The sequence below is a fragment of the Sodiomyces alkalinus genome (genome assembly GCF_003711515.1).
Source record: "Sodiomyces alkalinus F11 unplaced genomic scaffold SODALscaffold_16, whole genome shotgun sequence".
Taxonomy (NCBI): Eukaryota; Fungi; Ascomycota; class Sordariomycetes; order Glomerellales; family Plectosphaerellaceae; genus Sodiomyces; species Sodiomyces alkalinus.
In genome coordinates, this window is record NW_021167094.1 from 561,580 (window position 1) to 579,262 (window position 17,683).

The following is a 17,683-nucleotide window of genomic DNA, read 5'->3' on the forward strand; positions in this document are numbered from 1 at the left end:
AACGGAGAATGCAAGGTACTCTCCTGACAACATGGAAGTACCTATCGAAAGCATTTCTTGGGATCAGGGGTGAGCTGAGAATGTCCTGTCCGTTGGTGGTTCTTACCTTTCCATCATAGCCCATTGAGACAATGTCTCGTGTTGCACTCTTCCTTCCTTCTATGACATTGGTACGAAATCTCACTTCTCCCTTGTCTGGGGTTAGCCTCCAGCTATGTATGACTAGGTACGATATTTACGGATAGAAAATAGAATAGTGGCGAATACCTTACAATAAAATACCACGAGAGTACCTACCTTGTAGTAGGCCAGTTGGTGGGTTTGGACAGAATGAGTGCGAAGTTGCTTTGCCTCAAACAAGCACAGCTTCGAGACTCCCTCAAGGACCGCATCAGCGCTACTGCAAGCTGTTGCTTTGGGGCATGATGTTCTGTTTGCTGGAACATGCAGGAGCATGCACATGTCGGAGCAGGAGCAGCATTCATAGCAACAACCAACACACACATGCGTATACCGGACCTTACTTCGCTCACCTCAGTGCGAGAGGTTCTGCCCAGAACTCGCCTCTGGAAACGTTCGTGCCACACCTTTATACGATGCACCATCTCTCGCTCCCGGGATTGCCATCCATTTCGTCTCAGTTGTTCCGCAAGAAAATACGTCGCTACTTATCTATACAGTGTTTTGGGTCATCTCCTTCTACCTCATTCGGTAGCTGTAACAGAAAAAAAAAAAAAAAAAAAAAACCAGGGTTGCATCGTATTTGTGCTAGCAGGACGATCCTGTGGGGAGTGTATCCAGGGAAGGTCGTCGCATATCAGGGCGATGTACGATGTACCATGGCGCACCTGCTCGGCTCCCCACATCCCCGTTCTAGGCCGCCTCCCGTCCCGGGGCCCGGGACCCCTCGCAGAGACAGTCAAGGTGCCCAGTACGTACTCAGAACGTACAAAGTACCTAGAACATGTCTCTTACGGCTTGTAAGGCTTGGGCCCGACCATGAGCTCAGGCCGCACCAGCTGATCGAACTCCTCCGACGTCAGGGCGTTGAGCTCCATGGCGCTCTCCTTGAGAGTCAGGCCCTTCTTATGCGCGTTTTTGGCAACCTTGCTGGCCATGTCGTAGCCGATCTTGGGGTTCAAGCAGGTCACCAGCATGAGACTGAATTTCACTGTTAGTCGTCTGGACAACAAAAGGGGCTACCGGGGGGGGGGGGGGGGAAGGAGGGAAAAAAAGGAAAAAAGAAAGAAAAAAAAAAAACTCACGATTCCTTCATAATGCTGGCAATCTTCTCCTCGTTGGCCTGGAGGCCCTCCACCAGGTTCTTCTCAAACGACCGCATGCCGTCGGCCAAGATGCGCACGCTGTGCAGCAGGTTCCGGATCACCAGCGGCTTGTAGACGTTGAGCTCGAACTGGCCGTTCATGCCACCGATGGTGGTGGCCACGTGGTTGCCCATGACCTGGGCGCACACCATGGTCAGCGCCTCGCACTGGGTCGGGTTGACCTTGCCGGGCATGATGCTGCTGCCGGGCTCGTTCTCCGGCAGGTTGAGCTCGCCGAGGCCGCAGCGCGGGCCGCTGCCGAGGTAGCGGATGTCGTTGGCGATCTTGCTCAGCGACCCGGCCAGCGTGTTGAGCGAGCCGTGCGCCTGGACGATGGCATCGTGCGCCGCCAGCGACTCGAACTTGTTGGGCGCCGTCCTGAACTCGGTGCCCGTCATCTTGCTGACCTCCTCGGCGATGCCCTCGGCGAAGCCCTCGAACGTGTTGATGCCCGTGCCGACGGCAGTGCCGCCCTGCGCCAGCAGCCGCAGGTCCGGCAGCGACGACTCGACGCGCGCCACGCCCGCGTCGAGCTGCGCGACGTAGCCCGAGAACTCCTGCGCCAGCGTCAGGGGCGTGGCGTCCTGGAGGTGCGTGCGGCCGATCTTGATGACCCCCTTGGCCTCGAACTCATCCACCTTGTTCTGCAGCGCGTCGCGGAGGCTCTTGATGGCGGGGACGAGCTCCCTCTCGATCTCGAGCACGGCGGCGATGTGCATCACCGTCGGGAACGTGTCGTTGGACGAGGCGCTGCGGTTGACATGGTCGTTCGGGTGGACCGGCTTCTTCGTGCCCATCTGGCCGCCGAGCATCTCAATGGCGCGGTTCGAGATGACTTCGTTGGCGTTCATGTTGGACTGCGTGCCCGAGCCCGTCTGCCAGACGACCAGGGGGAAGTGGTCCATGAGCTTGCCTTCGGCGACTTCGGCAGCGGCTTGTTGAATGGCCTTGCCAATCTCGGGGTCTGGTGTGGAGGGGGGAGACGAAAAAAAAGAAAAAAAAAAGAACGTTAGTCCAGACGAATGCAAGGAAAAAGCCAGTTGCTGTTGTTCCTGTTGTCATGGTATGGTCGAGAGCTCTCACGTACCGAGACCGTAGCGCATGTTCACGGTGGCAGCGGCACCCTTCAAAATACCGAAAGCCTTGACGATCGGAGGCGGCATGCGGTCCTGGGGCTGGTTGATCTTGAAGTTCTCGAGCGACCGTTCCGTCTGGGCACCCCAGTACTTGTCGGCGGGCACCTGAATCTCGCCAAAGGCATCGCTTTCGGTTCGTGTGGCAGACATCCTCGCGTTCGTGGTATGTAGCCCTCTCGCGTGGGTAGTAGATGTGATGAGCGGAACTCTAGGCGTGGCCGACAATGACGACGATCGAAGAATGTAGGAGCTAGAAGTAGAGGCGGAGGAGGAGGAGGAGGAGGAGGAAGTGGTCGACAGTAGCGCCTGCTTCTGCTGCTGCTGAAGTCGGAGTCCGCATGCCCTCGGCCCAAGGCCACGGGAACTGGAGCCAGCCACCCATGACTTGACCGAATGAGGGGCAGCGCCCCGAGTTGATGCGACGGATCGGAGCATGATTTGTTGTCTCACAGTTTATAGTGTGTACTCTCAATTGATGACGTACAAATTCACGTGCAAAAAAAGGTGCTGAGCTCGCTTCAGGCCGGGAACCGACTAACAATAAATTAAAATGAAAAAGGGGCAAGAAATCCGTTTCGTTCCCCTTTTGGCGATATCTATGTCTCTGCGGGGGTGGAAAAGGAGAGAAGTGGGAAAAGAAGAGGGAAAAGAACGAATTGAGAACCCAATGAAATAAATTACACAAAAAGAAAAAAAGTTGCCTCGTCGCCTTGACGATCCTGGAGCCGATTCACGGTTCCGATTTCGATCGAATATTCCCCTGGTCCGGTTTGCCGGAAGATTCTCTCGGGCTCACTACTCCGTTTGGCAAGCCCAAAGCCAATACGTAGGGTGTCCGCTACAAGTAGTACATGTACATACATACGCCACGGGACAAGGCATAGGGCGGCGTGAACAGGACCGTGGCCACAGCAATAGGTGCATGCGAAGACTTGACCGTATGTGTACATATACATGTATGGCCCGGCAGTAACTGTCACGATGAAGCACGGTACATTTCTGTGGAGGTCTGCTCCGACGCCAACAACAAGTGCATAGGAACAACGTTTATCCAGATTAACAAATCTCCCCAGCCCGACTTATCCCGACTACCTAATTTATCCGACGGTGCGTTTCCCTCTGAAGGTAAAGATGGAGTTGTTCATTGAAGCAGAGATTCCAGGACTCTGTAGGTAGGTAGGGGAAAACGAGGGACTATCTAACTGTCAGGGAAAACAATCCGGATTCTTTGGAAATAAAATACCCCAGAGTCCCAGCGAAGACAACTTTGCGATCAACCCTCACGATGTTGTCGATATATTTAGCTCTAGGGCAGGAGCTAGCCTAGTGGATCCACGTAGATCTTTCTGTTGGATTTAATAAGGGTAGCGTTAATTTTGAATGAGTGTAGTATCGAGGCCTGAAGATGAAATAGATGTCCGGGACAGGTGAGATGTTTTGAGATGTTGTCTTGGTGAAGTTTTGTGTGACAGCAGCTAATACCTTGGGAAAGCAGGGTACCAAACCAAGAGAGTTTAGTCTCGGTGAGCTTCGGTGTAATACCAGTCTTGGAATGTCATTGCATCATTGCATCACTGAAGTCACATTGGAGAACTATGTTTTTTGAAACGCTCACACCTTCAAACTTCCAATCTCCAAAAAGATACCATATTTCCAGTTCATAACAAACAAACGCCATTTATGTTGTTGGTCGCTTGATTCGTAGACAGGGACATAGCATAGCAACGAGAAATCAGAGACCATGGACATCCTCAAGCCCAAACAGTCCCAACAGGCCCAATCCGATGGACTGCTTGTCTGGATCGATTGTGAGGTGAGTTTTATCAAATGACTTCTTTCAATCTCTCTTTCTCTATCTCCCCTTTTTCTTCTATTTTTTTTTTATCCTTCTCACTTCTGGTCCAAGACAAAGTATACTGATAGAAGCATGATCCAACCGTATCATAGATGACGGGCCTGGATCCCGAAAAGGAGGAGATTCTCGAGATCCATTGCCTAATCACCACCGGAGACCTGGAATTACTGGACGAGGAAGGCTGGGGCACGGTGATACACCATCCAAAATCGCGGCTCGATCAGATGGACGAGTGGTGCACACGCACCCACGGGACGACAGGGCTTACGGATGCCGTGCTCGCATCGACAACGACTCCCCAACAAGCCGCCGAGGGCCTGCTCGCGTATATCAAGCGACACGTGCCGGAACAGCGCACGGCGTTGCTGGCCGGCAACAGCGTGCACGCCGACCGGGCATTCCTGGCCAAGCCCCCGTACGCCGCCGTGCTGGAGTACCTGCACTACCGCCTACTCGACGTAAGCACCATCAAGGAGGCCGTGCGGAGGTGGTGTCCGCCGGTCGTGCTGCTCGTGGCGCCCTGGAAGAAGGGCGTCCATCGCGGGAGGGAGGATATCCTGGAGAGCATCGCCGAGGCGCGGTACTATCGTGATGCCGTATTTGGCCTTACGTGGAAGGGAAAGGATGTCGAAGGAGAGGAGACACCGGCGAGCGAGAAGGATGCGGAGGAGGCGTGGGCGGATAATTTGCTTTGAGCGGAGGGGTTTTTTCAGGGGCGGCGTCTCTCGTGTCAACTTCTGTCACGGAGTACTTCTAAACGTAGCTTTACTATGGGATTAATTCGTCTTCGTTTTCTTCCTAAAGATTTGGTCAATAGATAAACTGAATTCCATAACATAGGATCACCAGTCAGTCTACGCAGTAAGTCGACAAACCTGGTCTGACCACCGTGGTTACCTTATTGTTACCTGGCGAAGCGCGTGTACTGATACTCGTATCCGTATATATATCCAAAGCGTATTCCGAGTACCTGTACAGCGCACGGAGTAGGTAGCTATTCGCGTAGGGTGTACCCCGCTCTGTCCCATTCTCACTTCGTGTAAGGTACCTGTGGTGGTGATTCAATTAGGGCCTATCTAAATCTCCGGTGACCACTCATATCAGGACCTGATGTCACGGTGATGATTTCAGGTACCTACACTAGAAGTGGTACCTCTCTTTACCATGTCTTTTTAGTACGGGACCACTTAGAACGAGGTACTCGGGAGCTCCCTTACTAGTCCCACATTGTACCTCTTTTGTTGTGACGTCTTCAGTTATCTTACCTTCTTTGATGCGGGGCAACCAAAAGTTCGTCAGTCATTCCACCAGCTTCTCCAGTTACTGCCGCATTCTGCTTCATCTCCCCCTCAGTTTCTCATCTCCTCTCCTTCCTGCCCCCCAAGTATTGCCCATAAGGTAGTTTCGTCTCTTTGTCCTGTTATTGTACCAACTTGAACAAAGGTCAAGGAGAAGAGGACATCATGAGCGTCAAGACCGTCGAGTTCTCTCCTTTCCAGGACCAGAAGCCTGGCACGTACGTCTCCCACCCCCCTATTCCCCCTTCCCCCCCTCCTCCTGTTTTCTCTTGTTGCGCTACTCAAATCCATTGTATTCGCCTTTATGGAGCCCCCATGGTCTTCGCAATTAGAAGAGGCAACACCAAATGTCGCGTTGGCCTAGCTGCTGACTGCTCCCAGTTCGGGCCTGCGCAAGAAGGTCGCCGTTTTCCAGAAACCCCATTACAGCGAGTCTTTCATCGCCAGTGTCCTCCTAGCCATTCCTGAGGGCGCCGAGGGTATGTGAACCCTGAACCCCCCTTTCGTCACAGTCACCGGATCGACCGATGACCATAGATGTGCACTCCCCAACCACCTGGCTGGCTGACGCTTTTTTCGCTGCCTTCCCCTTAGGCTCCTTCCTGGTCATTGGCGGCGATGGCCGCTATTGGAACCCCGAAGTCGTTCAACTGATTGCCAAGATGGGCGCCGCCTACGGTGTCAAGAAGCTCATTATCGGCCAGAACGGTATCCTGTCCACCCCGGCCGCCAGCCATGTCATTCGCAAGCGCAAGGCCACCGGCGGCATCCTCTTGACCGCTAGCCATAACCCTGGCGGTACGTGTTTTCGTCCTCCAGTTCTTTATTCCCTCCCCCAGCCACCCACTTCCACTTCATTCTGGCCTGCTAACGAACGTCAAAACAAATCCAGGTCCCACGAACGATTTTGGCGTCAAGTACAACCTTTCCAATGGAGGCCCTGCCCCCGAGTCTGTCACCAACAAGATGTATGAAATATCCAAGACCCTCACCTCTTACAAGATCTCCGACATTCCCGAGGTCGACCTCTCCACCATTGGCACTCGCACCTACGGCGAACTCGAGGTCGAAATCATCGACAGCACTGCGGACTATGTCCAGATGCTCAAGGAAATCTTCGACTTCGATCTCATCAAGAAGTTCTTCTCCACCCACCCGGACTTCAAGGTGCTGTTTGACGCCCTGCACGGTGTCACCGGCCCCTATGGCGTCGCCATCTTCGAGCACGAGCTCGGTCTCGCCGGTTCCACTCAGAACTGTGTTCCTAGCCCAGACTTCAACGGAGGCCACCCGGATCCCAACATGACCTATGCCCACTCGCTCGTAGAGGCCGTCGATAAGAACAATATTCCCTTCGGTGCTGCCTCAGACGGCGACGGCGACCGCAACATGATCTACGGCGCTAACGCCTTCGTCTCCCCCGGAGACTCCCTCGCCATCATCGCCCACCACGCTCACCTCATCCCGTACTTCAAGAAGCAGGGCGTCTACGGCCTCGCCCGCTCCATGCCCACCTCTGGTGCCGTTGATCTCGTCGCAAAGACGCAGGGTCTGAATTGTTACGAGGTCCCCACCGGCTGGAAGTTCTTCTGCGCCCTATTCGACGCCGACAAGCTTTCCATCTGCGGTGAAGAGAGCTTCGGCACCGGCAGCAACCACATCCGCGAGAAGGACGGCCTCTGGGCGATCATCGCCTGGCTCAACATCATTGCCGGCGTCGGCCTCCAGAACCCCGGCGTGAAGCCGTCCATCAAGAAGATCCAGCACGACTTTTGGACCGAGTACGGCCGCACCTTCTTCACCCGCTACGACTACGAGAACGTCGACTCGGACGGCGCTGCCAAGGTCGTCAACGTCCTCAAGGACCTTGTCGCCGACCCGTCTTTCGTAGGCAGCAAGATCGGCGACCGCACTGTCACCGACGCCGGCAACTTCTCCTATACCGACCTCGACGGCTCCGTTTCCTCTAACCAGGGTCTCTACGCCCGCTTCTCCACCGGCAGCCGCATCGTTGTCCGTCTCTCCGGCACCGGCTCCTCCGGCGCCACCATCCGCCTCTACATCGAGCAGTACAGCGACGACCCGTCCACCTATGACCTCGATGCTCAGGAGTTCCTGGCTCCCGAGATCAAGTTTGCCACTGACCTGCTCAAATTCAAGGAGTTTGTCGGCCGCGATGAGCCGGACGTCAAGACTTGAAAATGTTTTTGAGAGGGTAGAATGAAGGACGCAAGGAGGAGGAAGCTTGTGGGGGGGGAAGCAATTGGCGCAAAAAAGGGGTTACATGACGAGGCGACGATCAGTTGCGACGAATTGAACGGATAATTTTCAGAAACCAAAGCCATAGAATTTGTCTTAATGAGCATGCCAATCTTTGCTTCCAACTACTTTATGCCGACCCAGGTTGCACTTTGAAATCAACAAGTCAGCCTGCCTGCCAATGGGATTTTCAACATTCGATAAAAATGCCTTTCTTTGAGAAGAGGGGTTTGGGAACCATGGAACGACAAAGGGGGCAAGGCAGACGAAAGATCAAGAGCAACAAAGAAGGAGAGAAAGACCAGTAAAAAAAAAAAAAAAAAGCATCTGAAATCTCCATTTTCGCAATGGTGTCAGCGGTTGACCCCTCCATCACACTACTCGGCATCAGCTTCCTCGACTGAGGCGGACATGACGGCAGGGACGGCCCTATCCTCCACCTGAGGCACGGAGGCGGCGTCGTCGTCGGTGGTGGCGCCGGCGGACGAGCCGTAGAACACCTCGCAGAACCGCGCGGCGGCCTCGGGGGAGGAGAAGAAGATCTCGAAGGCGCCGGCGCGGCCGCGGCGCTGGTTTTGCTGGCGGTACCGCTGGCAGAAGACGTATAGCTGGATGTCCTTGAGCCAGACGCGGTGTCGAGATTTGCGCTGGAGCCAGGTTGGGGATGCGGACTGGTGGGTCACTGTGATTTTTTTGTTTTTCGCGGAAGCAAATTCGTTAGCTTGGAGGGAAAGGAGAAGGCGAGGAAAACAACGAGTGGGCATACCGAAAGCTGTCCAAACGGGGCACCGCCGAAGTTCACCATCCCAGACGGCCGCGTGGAGACGAATGCCCTTGGTTTGCATGTCCTGGAATACAATGAGGGAGTGCCGGTAGCCGTCATCAATAATTTGCCTATCCTTTCACTCAGCTTCTGCCTGCCTCTCGCCTCTCTCAACCTCGCTTCGAGCGTCGAAAAGTCCGAATAAAGGAAAAAAGGACAAAAAAAAACAAAAGGTCAGCACATACGCCTGGAAGAGCCTTCGCTCGCCTGCCAGCTTGTACTCATCCGCCCTGACATCGACCGTCAGCGCGTTGCGCGCCTTCAAGGACACGAAGGTACTGTGGAAGAGGACCATCTCTGGTAGCAGGTATGTTAGCGACTATTCGTGGTTCACGTAGAGAGCCAAGCGAGAAGGGCAGAGCTCAGAACCCCCCGGGGGGCTGTGGGCTGTGAACATGCCTTCCCACGTCTGAAAGTAGAGTGACGCCCATGGTTTGGAACATTGTGCGGTCTGGCTCCAACGGCGGAGCTGAAGCGCGCTGCCCTCGCGATGAATGCAGAGCTCGTGGGCCCCTCTCAGGGAAAACCATGGCGTGTTCATATGGAAGGTGCGGATAAGGAGAAAGGCGCATTGGTTGGCGAGATTGAGATAGACCACGAGAGAAAGGCGATCGTCATCGAAAGGCCTATGGTCAGTGAAAGCAAGCGTTAGTGTGTGTGGACCGAGCGTTGCGTTGCGTATTTGGTTGAGATTGCCCTGGTTCGCACCGTCTGAAGAGGATCTGCGACTCCTTGGGGGTATTCAGAGGAGTACCCAAGGGTTGGTGAGGACCCCAAGATGTGGACGGCTTGATATGTTTGAGGGCCGTTCGCGAAGGGAGGGGGAGCGAGAAGATCTGCTCAGCCCAATGGGCATTCTAAACCGCGAGGGGGGGGGGCAAGGTAAAAGGGGTTAGCAAGTGAATCTGGATAGCGGTGGGGGTTGCCGGCTTCCTTACAGGATCTGTGTCCACGGGACCGATCACGGCCATCATCTCCGGAGGAATGACCGGGCCAACCTGGGCTGAAGGCGGGCCTGCATGCCGGCAGAGTCAGTGTCAGTCGACGTGGCCAGGACGAGTGACCCGGGTAGTACTCACATATCCCTCTGGCTTCCCGCAACTGCATAATCCGCGACCGAAGCGAGTCAAGAGCGTTGAGGTCAAAGTTGGGCGACCTGGTTTTTTTTTGGCATTGTCATTGGTTAGCCGATGGATTCAAGCCTTGTGGCGGCGGCACAGGCTTTGACGAACCTGGTGAGAAGCAACTTGAGCATGCCGAGGAAGTGGTTATATATCAAGAAGCGCTGCGGGAGGGGCAGCCCTCCCACCTCATCCTTCATTTTGTTGTACATTCTACGCCAGCGGATCTCCTTGGAGACGGTCTTGTCCTCGTAATAAGCCGTGATGTCGTGAAGCGTCCTGGACAGACAGGGCAGCACGATGTTGAGGTAGTTCAGCATCATGGGCACGCGGCTGAGGTGGGCCTGCGATTGATCGGCCAAGTCTCGCAGGGCGCGGGAGGAGGAATGGATCTCCTCGATGAGGGCGGTCATGTGGGCATGGAAGTGATCCGGGAGGGCATTGCGGAGACCCTCGAGGTAGAGGGAGACGATGTCGGCACGGTCGGCTTCGATACAACAGCCCCGAAGGAGGTGGCCGTCAACCTTGCCGGTGTACACCATTTCGAGGAAAGGCATGGTACATGTAACGGGCGGAACGGGCGGAACGGGCGGGGCCGGAACGGCGGTTCTTCGTTAGGGATCAAAGGGACATCACCGCGTACCTAGGAGCGGGCATTGAAGGCATGCCGGGTCCCCCACAAGTTAAGATGCGGCGGCGGCGTCAAGGTCGGTCGACTCGGCGCAATATGTTGTGGAGGAGGCTCTGTTGGTCGAACGGAGCCGGAGCCACCTTCTTCTTTTTGTCTTTGTTCCTTCCTTTTCTTTTCGCAACCGAAGCCTACAATCCACCACCCACGTTTCGAGAGGCTGCGATGGTGCTGGCCAGTTGGTAGTTCGTTCAATGTTGCGTTGGGAGACTGATCGCAATGGCGTCAAGGTCCGAGTTTGATGTCAAGAACTTCTGCACGTGGAAAGAGGAACTGGGAGCGAGTACGACGCATCTGACGGATGTCGAAGGGCAAAAGGACGAGTCCGGCGTGGTTGCAATAACGGGGGTCTTGAGAATGGGAGGAGGACTGGGTCTTGTGGCCGAACAAAGTCTGCAGCCTTTCGTTTCTTCTTTTTTTTCTGTTCTTCTTTTTTTTCCCTTCTTTTATTAAGATTTTTTAATTGAATTCTTTTCGCCAGGGTAAGCCGGTGTCGGTGTTGTTGTGTAATGTTTGACGAAATGACGGTGGTGAATGAAAAGTGGTGAGAATTTTCTCGTCCTCAAGCGGGGTGTCACAGTAGATAGCTTCTGAGAGAAGTCCGAAAATCGCCTATATTTTGGTTGGCCCGTCTCAAAAGATTTCGCTCAGAACCAAAGGCCAGGGTAACACAGCATCAGGTTTGCGTTTCCTTGGGCGAGAGATGAATGTGCGGACGGATACTTGACCTATCCACGACACAACACACGAGGAGCACGGGTAAGGTAGCACACATGAGTTGTTGTGCGGGTAACAAGAAACGGTGCGTTTGGATGCGTGGCTCAATACGAGAGGTCGTCGGGGATCGTCTGGGTCGTCTAGGTCGCGTGGACTGGCTATCCAGAGACTGCCACGACTGCAGGTATTCATGAGGCATGAGGCATGACCAACCCCATAGGCCCGGGCATGCTGAATATACCCACCGCATGCAAGATTGCAGCCCGACGGCTCGACGGCGCAACGGCGTAACGGATGGCGCAACGTGGATGGTGATTGGCAGCTGCATGAGTGGCGCAGGAACTTGAATCCCCAGGTGATCATGTGTGGACGATGAGTTGCAAGGCTATGGTGATAACAAGCGACGGGTTGTTTGGAAGACGAGCGGGGAAAGTCCGAGGTCCGAGAAGAGAAATTGTTAACACCAAGATACTGTCCGAGTGTCTCTTATGCATTGCCGTAGTGAATCAGAACTTGTGTGGCGGTACACGCCACATAGTACATAGTGGCTGGACACAGACAGACTTCCCGAATATTACATCATCACATCCATCATCACAGAGCCCACAACTATTAGCTAGCTGTACATCGAGCGTTCGAGTTGTGCTGGGAGTTGGTTTATGCTGTAAGGCCAAAATCGGGGGATACGTCCTGAATGCTCGGTATCACGTCCAAGTTTCGTCTGTAATACGAAGTATTTACAAGGTATGAATTTGTGTCTGGCCCCAGACCGGCTACCTCTTATGTTAACTTAAGCGTCAGTGTAGTTTTAGACGCTCAACAGTAATACGGGTTATTTCAACTCATACACACGAAAGCGCTGGGGTTCTCAAGGCGTCGCTGCTTTCCGTTGCGAAAACTGACCCTCGACTTTCCAAGGTATGCAAAATTTACATTCGGCTCTCGGTAATGATCGGACTAGAAATGTCATAGCAGCTAAGGCTCTCCAAGTGCGTCGAGTTGACATGACTTTAAAATCATTCTGCAGCCACGGCGACTTTTTTTTTTCTCTTCTGTTTTATTGTAGCTGGAGCTGGACGGCCCAGCCTAGAGTCACCGGAAGCGCCATGATGAAGACAGACAGAAATTCAATACTGATATCCGAAGCGAACGAGAAGAGAGCTATTGACATGTGTAACCAAGGAGAGAGATCCAACCATCTCGAGGACCAATTCAAATCTGTTTAGGCTACTTCCAGGCACGGGATACGGGACAAATCATAAGTGAGCGTTTGGGACTTCGGTTCGGAGTAGAGTATCTACCTACTCCATACTTACTTTAGAATCCGCTAACAATATAGGTACGAATTCGACAAGACCCTCAACCGATAAGAACCATTCCTTTTTGCCCGTGCGTGAAACAGGAGCCGAGGAAAGCGAGCACGATACGGATACCGTGCAAAAGGACTCTGTTACCTATTTCCTCTATATGGTAATTATCGCCCGACCACTATGGAATACACCCACGCATCCTCCCTCATAGGTACGCCTGACTAGCGCTGTGATTAGCGCCGCGGTTGTCTCATCTCATAACGCCAGAACAGGACCACGATCCCGAAGGAATGGATACCTTAAGCATCCCGTTCGCGGCACCTGCCGTCCAGTATGCCGCCTATCTAGCTCCAAAATACTGCTAGGGAATACGTCAGGCAGTGATCGCAATCGTCGGTTCCGCATATCTTAGAGTGGGGTGGGTTTACTTCGTAATTACATCATACCCAGGGCCTGGACGTCAAATGGACTGGGCGACACGAAAGGATTCTCAACGGTACGAGGTCAACCCCCGTTGAACCCCGTATGGACCCTGGTCCCTGAATCTTGCAAAGTCCCCAAGGGGCGGATCTCGGTTATTTACTCCGTACTTATGTTTCGTACGTTGTCTAGGGCGGGCGATATAGGTAAGGTACATGTAGGTACAGTTAAGTTATAATAACCAGGGGTAATTATTTGGCGGATGGACCCTGAACCCGACCAAACGGACCCATTTGGAAGACCCGTTTATATGATTGCGTGTCTATGCGATACTAACCTGGAACGCTACCATCGGCGTCTACGTACCTTAGTCATACGCCATCCCTATATTTAGGAGTTGTCACAGTGTCCCCTGCGGCATGCGGTAGTTTACGTGTTGCTTAAGCCGACACCCGAAGCATGTAATCTATTTTTAAATACTTCGCCCTCTCACTTCATGGACAAACGGTGCTCAGCCCTATCAGGAACGGGCCGATGGTAGTAGGTAGAACTTGGATATTAGTACACTTCTTAATTATGCTTGCACTAAAGGGGCATCGGCTCTCCGCAACTGGACCACTCGCGGGAGAACTCTTCAAACGTGTCATTCCTAGAGGCATAGGTAATTGAGCGACGATGCTGTCACTCCTTGAGTGTGGGTTTATAATACAAGACATCAAGGTCGGGGGAAGGAATCATTCGGCTGTACAATGTAGAGCCCAGCATTGTCTCATGCCTCGTCTGGAACTACTGCTCCTTCGAGGCTGCATCTGGAAATGGCCCTGGGGGTATCCCTACGTCCGGACGGGGTACATACCTAATTGGATCCCGTCCATGGACCTCTAGCATGGCAAGTGCCGTAGGAGCTTGAAAATCCCAATTTGTAACTAGCTTTGTCATGTTTTCACTATGCCCATGATGAGCATGTTATGGCGGCTATCCCGTCAACACAATTATCTCCGGTAATGAGATGGCATGCGCTCATCGCTTCGCGGGACATCTGTGGAAAGAAACGCCCCTCTCGAATCTAGTCTAATACTAGTGCTTACACTTGAATTGAATCGCGGCAAGAACGCAGATGGAGGAGCCTACCCTGAGCCTACCTGAGCCTACCGGACTTGATGCCGACAGCTCCAGCCTCCTTGGCTGCGATGGATTGGAAGCGAAGAGCCAGAACTCCGCGGATGGTACGCTTCGAGGTCGGGCATCGTCGCCTGGCCAGCTTCCTCCGACTACGCTTCGACCAGGGGCAAAGATTCCCCGTCCGAGCTTCGACATGGGATCGTGAGCTCCCAGAAGAGGGACAAGAAAAACGTATAAGTACGGCTCTGTCTCAACATCTGGATAATTTTCTGATCCCCAGGCCTCTCACCTTCTCTCAGCCGGACAATCACATCTCAGAGCATTCTACCCTCTTCAATTTCCAACGAGAAGCCGCCCATCCAACCTTCGCAATGAGAATCAACGAGGTTTTCCTGGCTCTGACGCCTGTCGTCTTTGCCAACCCCGTCATCCGCGCTGAGGAGTCCCAGGAGGTCCACATCACCCTGGAACTCAGCAAAGTCGCCGCCCAAGCCGCCATCACCGTCTGGAACAGCGACCAGACCGAGGTCCTCGCCAAGTCCTGCTCGGATTCCCTCTCCTCGGGACCCTTCGCGGACCACCCTATCGTCTTCAACGTTAACAGCGAACACGGTGGCGGTGACCTCACTGTCGGCGCTACCTCCTATACCATTGGCGGCGGTGATGCTGCCAACGCCCTCGACTGCGGCCGCATCGCCAGCGAGACCGAACTGGCCATCAACTGCGTCGTTTCCGTCCCCCAGAACCTGGGCCTGCGGTCTCTGAACAAGCGCAGCCTCAGGGAGTGCTTCCCCGACGGCCCCCTCGAGGTGTCCGAGAGCATGGACGTCTTCGAGGGCAAGGTCGAGGCCGGGGTGCCCACCGAGTTCGAGATCCCGGAGCTCAACCAGACCGAGATCGACGAAATTGTCAAGCGCGAGAACCTGCACGGAGGTCTCGAGAAGCGCCAACGTGGCTGCGCAGTGTACGCGGAGGTTCGCCGTGTCGGTAACGGAAACCCCCACCAGAACCCTTGGCATATCCAGCTTGGTGTAAGTTTTCTCCTTTATAGCCGGCTTTTGCCTTGCGTCTTTCGTCTTTCGTCTTTCGTCTTTCGCCTTTCGCCTATCTCGGAAACTTTACTAACATTACGACATCTAGGAACCCATGCAATGCCCTAGCCATGTCGGTTGCTCTACCTACCATACTACTTCTAGGTCGTTCTCTATTGGCTGGCAAGCCAATGCCGGTGTTGAGTGGATTAACGGTGGTTTCTCTGTTGTTAAGACCGCCGAGACTGGTAACAGCTATGTCTGCAACGGCAACGCCAACGATTTCTTCGCCGTGTGGAAGAACCAGGGCACCACTGCCTACACCGTTCGGAACGGAATTTTCAGCGTCTGCTCCGGTAACTGGGCCGCCAGTTCAAACAATATCATCATCTGGTCTCCCAACAGCCAAAACCGCCGCGGCTACTACTACTGCGTCTATGGCCGCCAGTACGTTCGCTCTATCGGCGACAGGTGGCTCGATACCGCTCCTCACACCCCCGGTGGTCCTTAGATGCACAAAGTCGGCTCGTAGCCTTCGACGCGCTCTGGGCACCCTGTTAGACTGAGACTCACTGGAGTCGGCCATAATTCCATAGATTTTTGATTTTTCCATGCATTTCACCGGGATTCAATCCATCTAGACAGACTTCTTGAATACACCTGTAAACACACTCTGCAACTGCTTCGTTCTTCGTTGACGTTGGTCCCTTGTGACCCCTGAAGACTCCGGACACTCCGACTGACCTCTTTCCATGCATTACCCCTGCTCTGCACCTCGGGAGGCAGAAGCCCACTCACATAAGCCATTCCCAACGAATAGGAAGTCAACCGGACCGAAACCTCCGATACTGTAATACTCCGGTACCTGAAGGGTCGTCTCATTCACAATTTACCAAGGTACTTATTGTTATATCCTGTCTCTTTTGCCATAGAATTTCGTAGGTCTTGTGGAATTTTTTTCTTCATCTTTTACCGGACATCGAAAAAGGGAACCTAGTCGGGATTTAGAACCATTCCGGAGCCCGCCGCTGGCCTTGAGAGGATGTTCGTTGACAAGTTGGGATGATGGGAGGAGCTATACTGAGTAATCTCTGGAAAAGCTGTTTTCGCATCTTGAAATGGAGTTGAGACTCCTATTGAAAGAACTGCTGTGCTGGACAGTTACGAATGCGATGACTGGCCTGAGGTGGAGGCCCCGACGACGACGGTGGAATTCCAACCGGGCCAGATCTGATCACGCCGCACCTGGTCTGATTGAAGAGACTCTATGATGCGAACCCTTGCCGTAAGGGCGACCTGAAGGCTGCAGCCACTCCCGCAAGTGATCATCCAGATCGGTTGAAACATGGGTATCAGATATCAAGGTTCAAAGACGGCAACGTGTCATCGAATACTTATACATTCGTTAATTCCAAGTCAATAGACTTCGTAGCTACAGATAGAGGTGCCTCATCATGTCCGTAGTCAGATATGATGGCTTGCTACCCTTGGCGTTCGGGTATTTGCATGCTCGTTAGCCATCAACAACCGATCCGTTCCCTTCCCTGCCCAACCCAATCAAAAAAAAGGAGGGAAAGAAATCGCCCAGCCAGCGACCCGTTTCCCATTTACCATCATACATCCGCGCCAAGACCAATAGTACAGAGGAGATAGATAGAAAAGAGAGAACGCCAGGGCGATATGCCTTGCCGAACCGAAGTGCGTTATGTGGTGGGAGGGGCCGGAGACCGTCTTCCCGTGGTGCGTGAAGACAAGGTTCTAGGGCGTGAGCATCCGCGCCCCGCTGCCAAGGACATTGTCGTCCTCGGGCTCGGTCTTCACGTCTTTTTCGTATGTCTTGCTGTTACCTCCCTACGAGGACTCCTCTTCGGCCTCGGCCTTCACGACTAGTATATTAGCTTCAGCATCGGACCATAAGGTCGGTCGGATGGGAACGGGCTTACGTTGTATGCCTGCTTCTCATCTTCGTAGCGCTTCTTGTCGGCAGCCGCCTTGGCTTCGTACGGAGCCCTCTGCTTCTCGTTCAGGGCCTTCCATCTCTCACCGAGTAGCTTGCCAACTTGGCCTGGAGAGGGAGGTTGGTTAGCTTCGACTTGATGTGCCAGACTCCTCGGAAAAAACAGGCGCGGATGGAGAAAGACAGGGGCAGAGGCGACATACCAAAGCTGATGCCGGGGTTCTCCTCGCGTACGTTCTCACGCTGCTCGTTGGCGAAGAACATATATGCGGACAGACCACGCTTGGGGGCATTGGGGTCTGGTAGGATACTTCGTTAGCTTAAGAGCGTCTTATACCGGCCAGTGGACGCGCAAAAAAAACAAGAGGTCGTCCACGCCAGCTCGCCATGGGTTATGGATTGAGCAATTCACGGCGTTGTAACCCGGGGATGCGGGGAAGATGGCGACTCACCCTTCTTGGCCCGCTTCTTCTGAACGGTGCCTCGCTTGGTCGCAGCCTTGGGCATCTTGGCGGTGCTAATCAGACGGAGTGTCAGCGAACGGCTCTATAAGAGTGCAATACGCAATTGAAGGTGATCGCGTAGGTGCCATGGGGCAAGTGTGTGTGTGTGTGTGTGTGT

General features: G+C 53.8%; 7 protein-coding genes across 7 annotated transcripts; 3 read left to right on the forward strand and 4 right to left on the reverse strand.

Moving 5' to 3' along the window:
* Positions 1-852: 852 nt before the first annotated feature.
* SODALDRAFT_329650 (fumarate hydratase) lies at positions 853-3,085 on the reverse strand. The gene is made up of 3 exons (XM_028611004.1): positions 2,413-3,085; positions 1,266-2,289; positions 853-1,161 (listed from the first exon to the last, which is right to left on the reverse strand). The coding sequence occupies exons 1-3, from the start codon at positions 2,894-2,896 to the stop codon at positions 972-974; spliced, it is 1,698 nt and encodes a 565-aa protein (XP_028462582.1). The 5' UTR covers positions 2,897-3,085; the 3' UTR covers positions 853-971.
* A 993-nt stretch (positions 3,086-4,078) lies between these two features.
* On the forward strand, positions 4,079-5,098 carry SODALDRAFT_329651 (exonuclease). The gene is made up of 2 exons (XM_028611005.1): positions 4,079-4,274; positions 4,409-5,098. The coding sequence occupies exons 1-2, from the start codon at positions 4,203-4,205 to the stop codon at positions 5,009-5,011; spliced, it is 675 nt and encodes a 224-aa protein (XP_028462583.1). The 5' UTR covers positions 4,079-4,202; the 3' UTR covers positions 5,012-5,098.
* Positions 5,099-5,513: 415 nt separating this feature from the next.
* Positions 5,514-8,175, forward strand: SODALDRAFT_353744 (phosphoglucomutase/phosphomannomutase). Its single transcript, XM_028613662.1, has 4 exons — positions 5,514-5,832; positions 5,996-6,093; positions 6,209-6,412; positions 6,507-8,175. Exons 1-4 carry the CDS (start codon positions 5,780-5,782, stop codon positions 7,811-7,813), a joined length of 1,662 nt encoding a protein of 553 aa, XP_028462584.1. The 5' UTR covers positions 5,514-5,779; the 3' UTR covers positions 7,814-8,175.
* Positions 8,032-10,549, reverse strand: SODALDRAFT_85006 (hypothetical protein). The gene is made up of 8 exons (XM_028615742.1): positions 9,929-10,549; positions 9,776-9,852; positions 9,635-9,711; positions 9,405-9,553; positions 9,096-9,322; positions 8,882-8,993; positions 8,640-8,767; positions 8,032-8,555 (listed from the first exon to the last, which is right to left on the reverse strand). The coding sequence occupies exons 1-8, from the start codon at positions 10,372-10,374 to the stop codon at positions 8,251-8,253; spliced, it is 1,521 nt and encodes a 506-aa protein (XP_028462585.1). The 5' UTR covers positions 10,375-10,549; the 3' UTR covers positions 8,032-8,250.
* A 499-nt stretch (positions 10,550-11,048) lies between these two features.
* SODALDRAFT_84997 (hypothetical protein) lies at positions 11,049-11,628 on the reverse strand. Its single transcript, XM_028615741.1, has one exon. It carries the CDS (start codon positions 11,583-11,585, stop codon positions 11,139-11,141), a length of 447 nt encoding a protein of 148 aa, XP_028462586.1. The 5' UTR covers positions 11,586-11,628; the 3' UTR covers positions 11,049-11,138.
* A 2,817-nt stretch (positions 11,629-14,445) lies between these two features.
* Positions 14,446-15,616, forward strand: SODALDRAFT_286059 (hypothetical protein; the record flags this gene model as incomplete). Its single annotated transcript, XM_028608516.1, has 2 exons — positions 14,446-15,105; positions 15,215-15,616. The coding sequence occupies 2 exons, from the start codon at positions 14,446-14,448 to the stop codon at positions 15,614-15,616; spliced, it is 1,062 nt and encodes a 353-aa protein (XP_028462587.1).
* An 873-nt stretch (positions 15,617-16,489) lies between these two features.
* SODALDRAFT_318285 (HMG box-containing protein) lies at positions 16,490-17,581 on the reverse strand. Its single transcript, XM_028609379.1, has 4 exons — positions 17,515-17,581; positions 17,266-17,361; positions 17,049-17,170; positions 16,490-16,983 (listed from the first exon to the last, which is right to left on the reverse strand). The coding sequence occupies exons 1-4, from the start codon at positions 17,567-17,569 to the stop codon at positions 16,957-16,959; spliced, it is 300 nt and encodes a 99-aa protein (XP_028462588.1). The 5' UTR covers positions 17,570-17,581; the 3' UTR covers positions 16,490-16,956.
* Between the last annotated feature and the right edge of the window lie 102 nt (positions 17,582-17,683).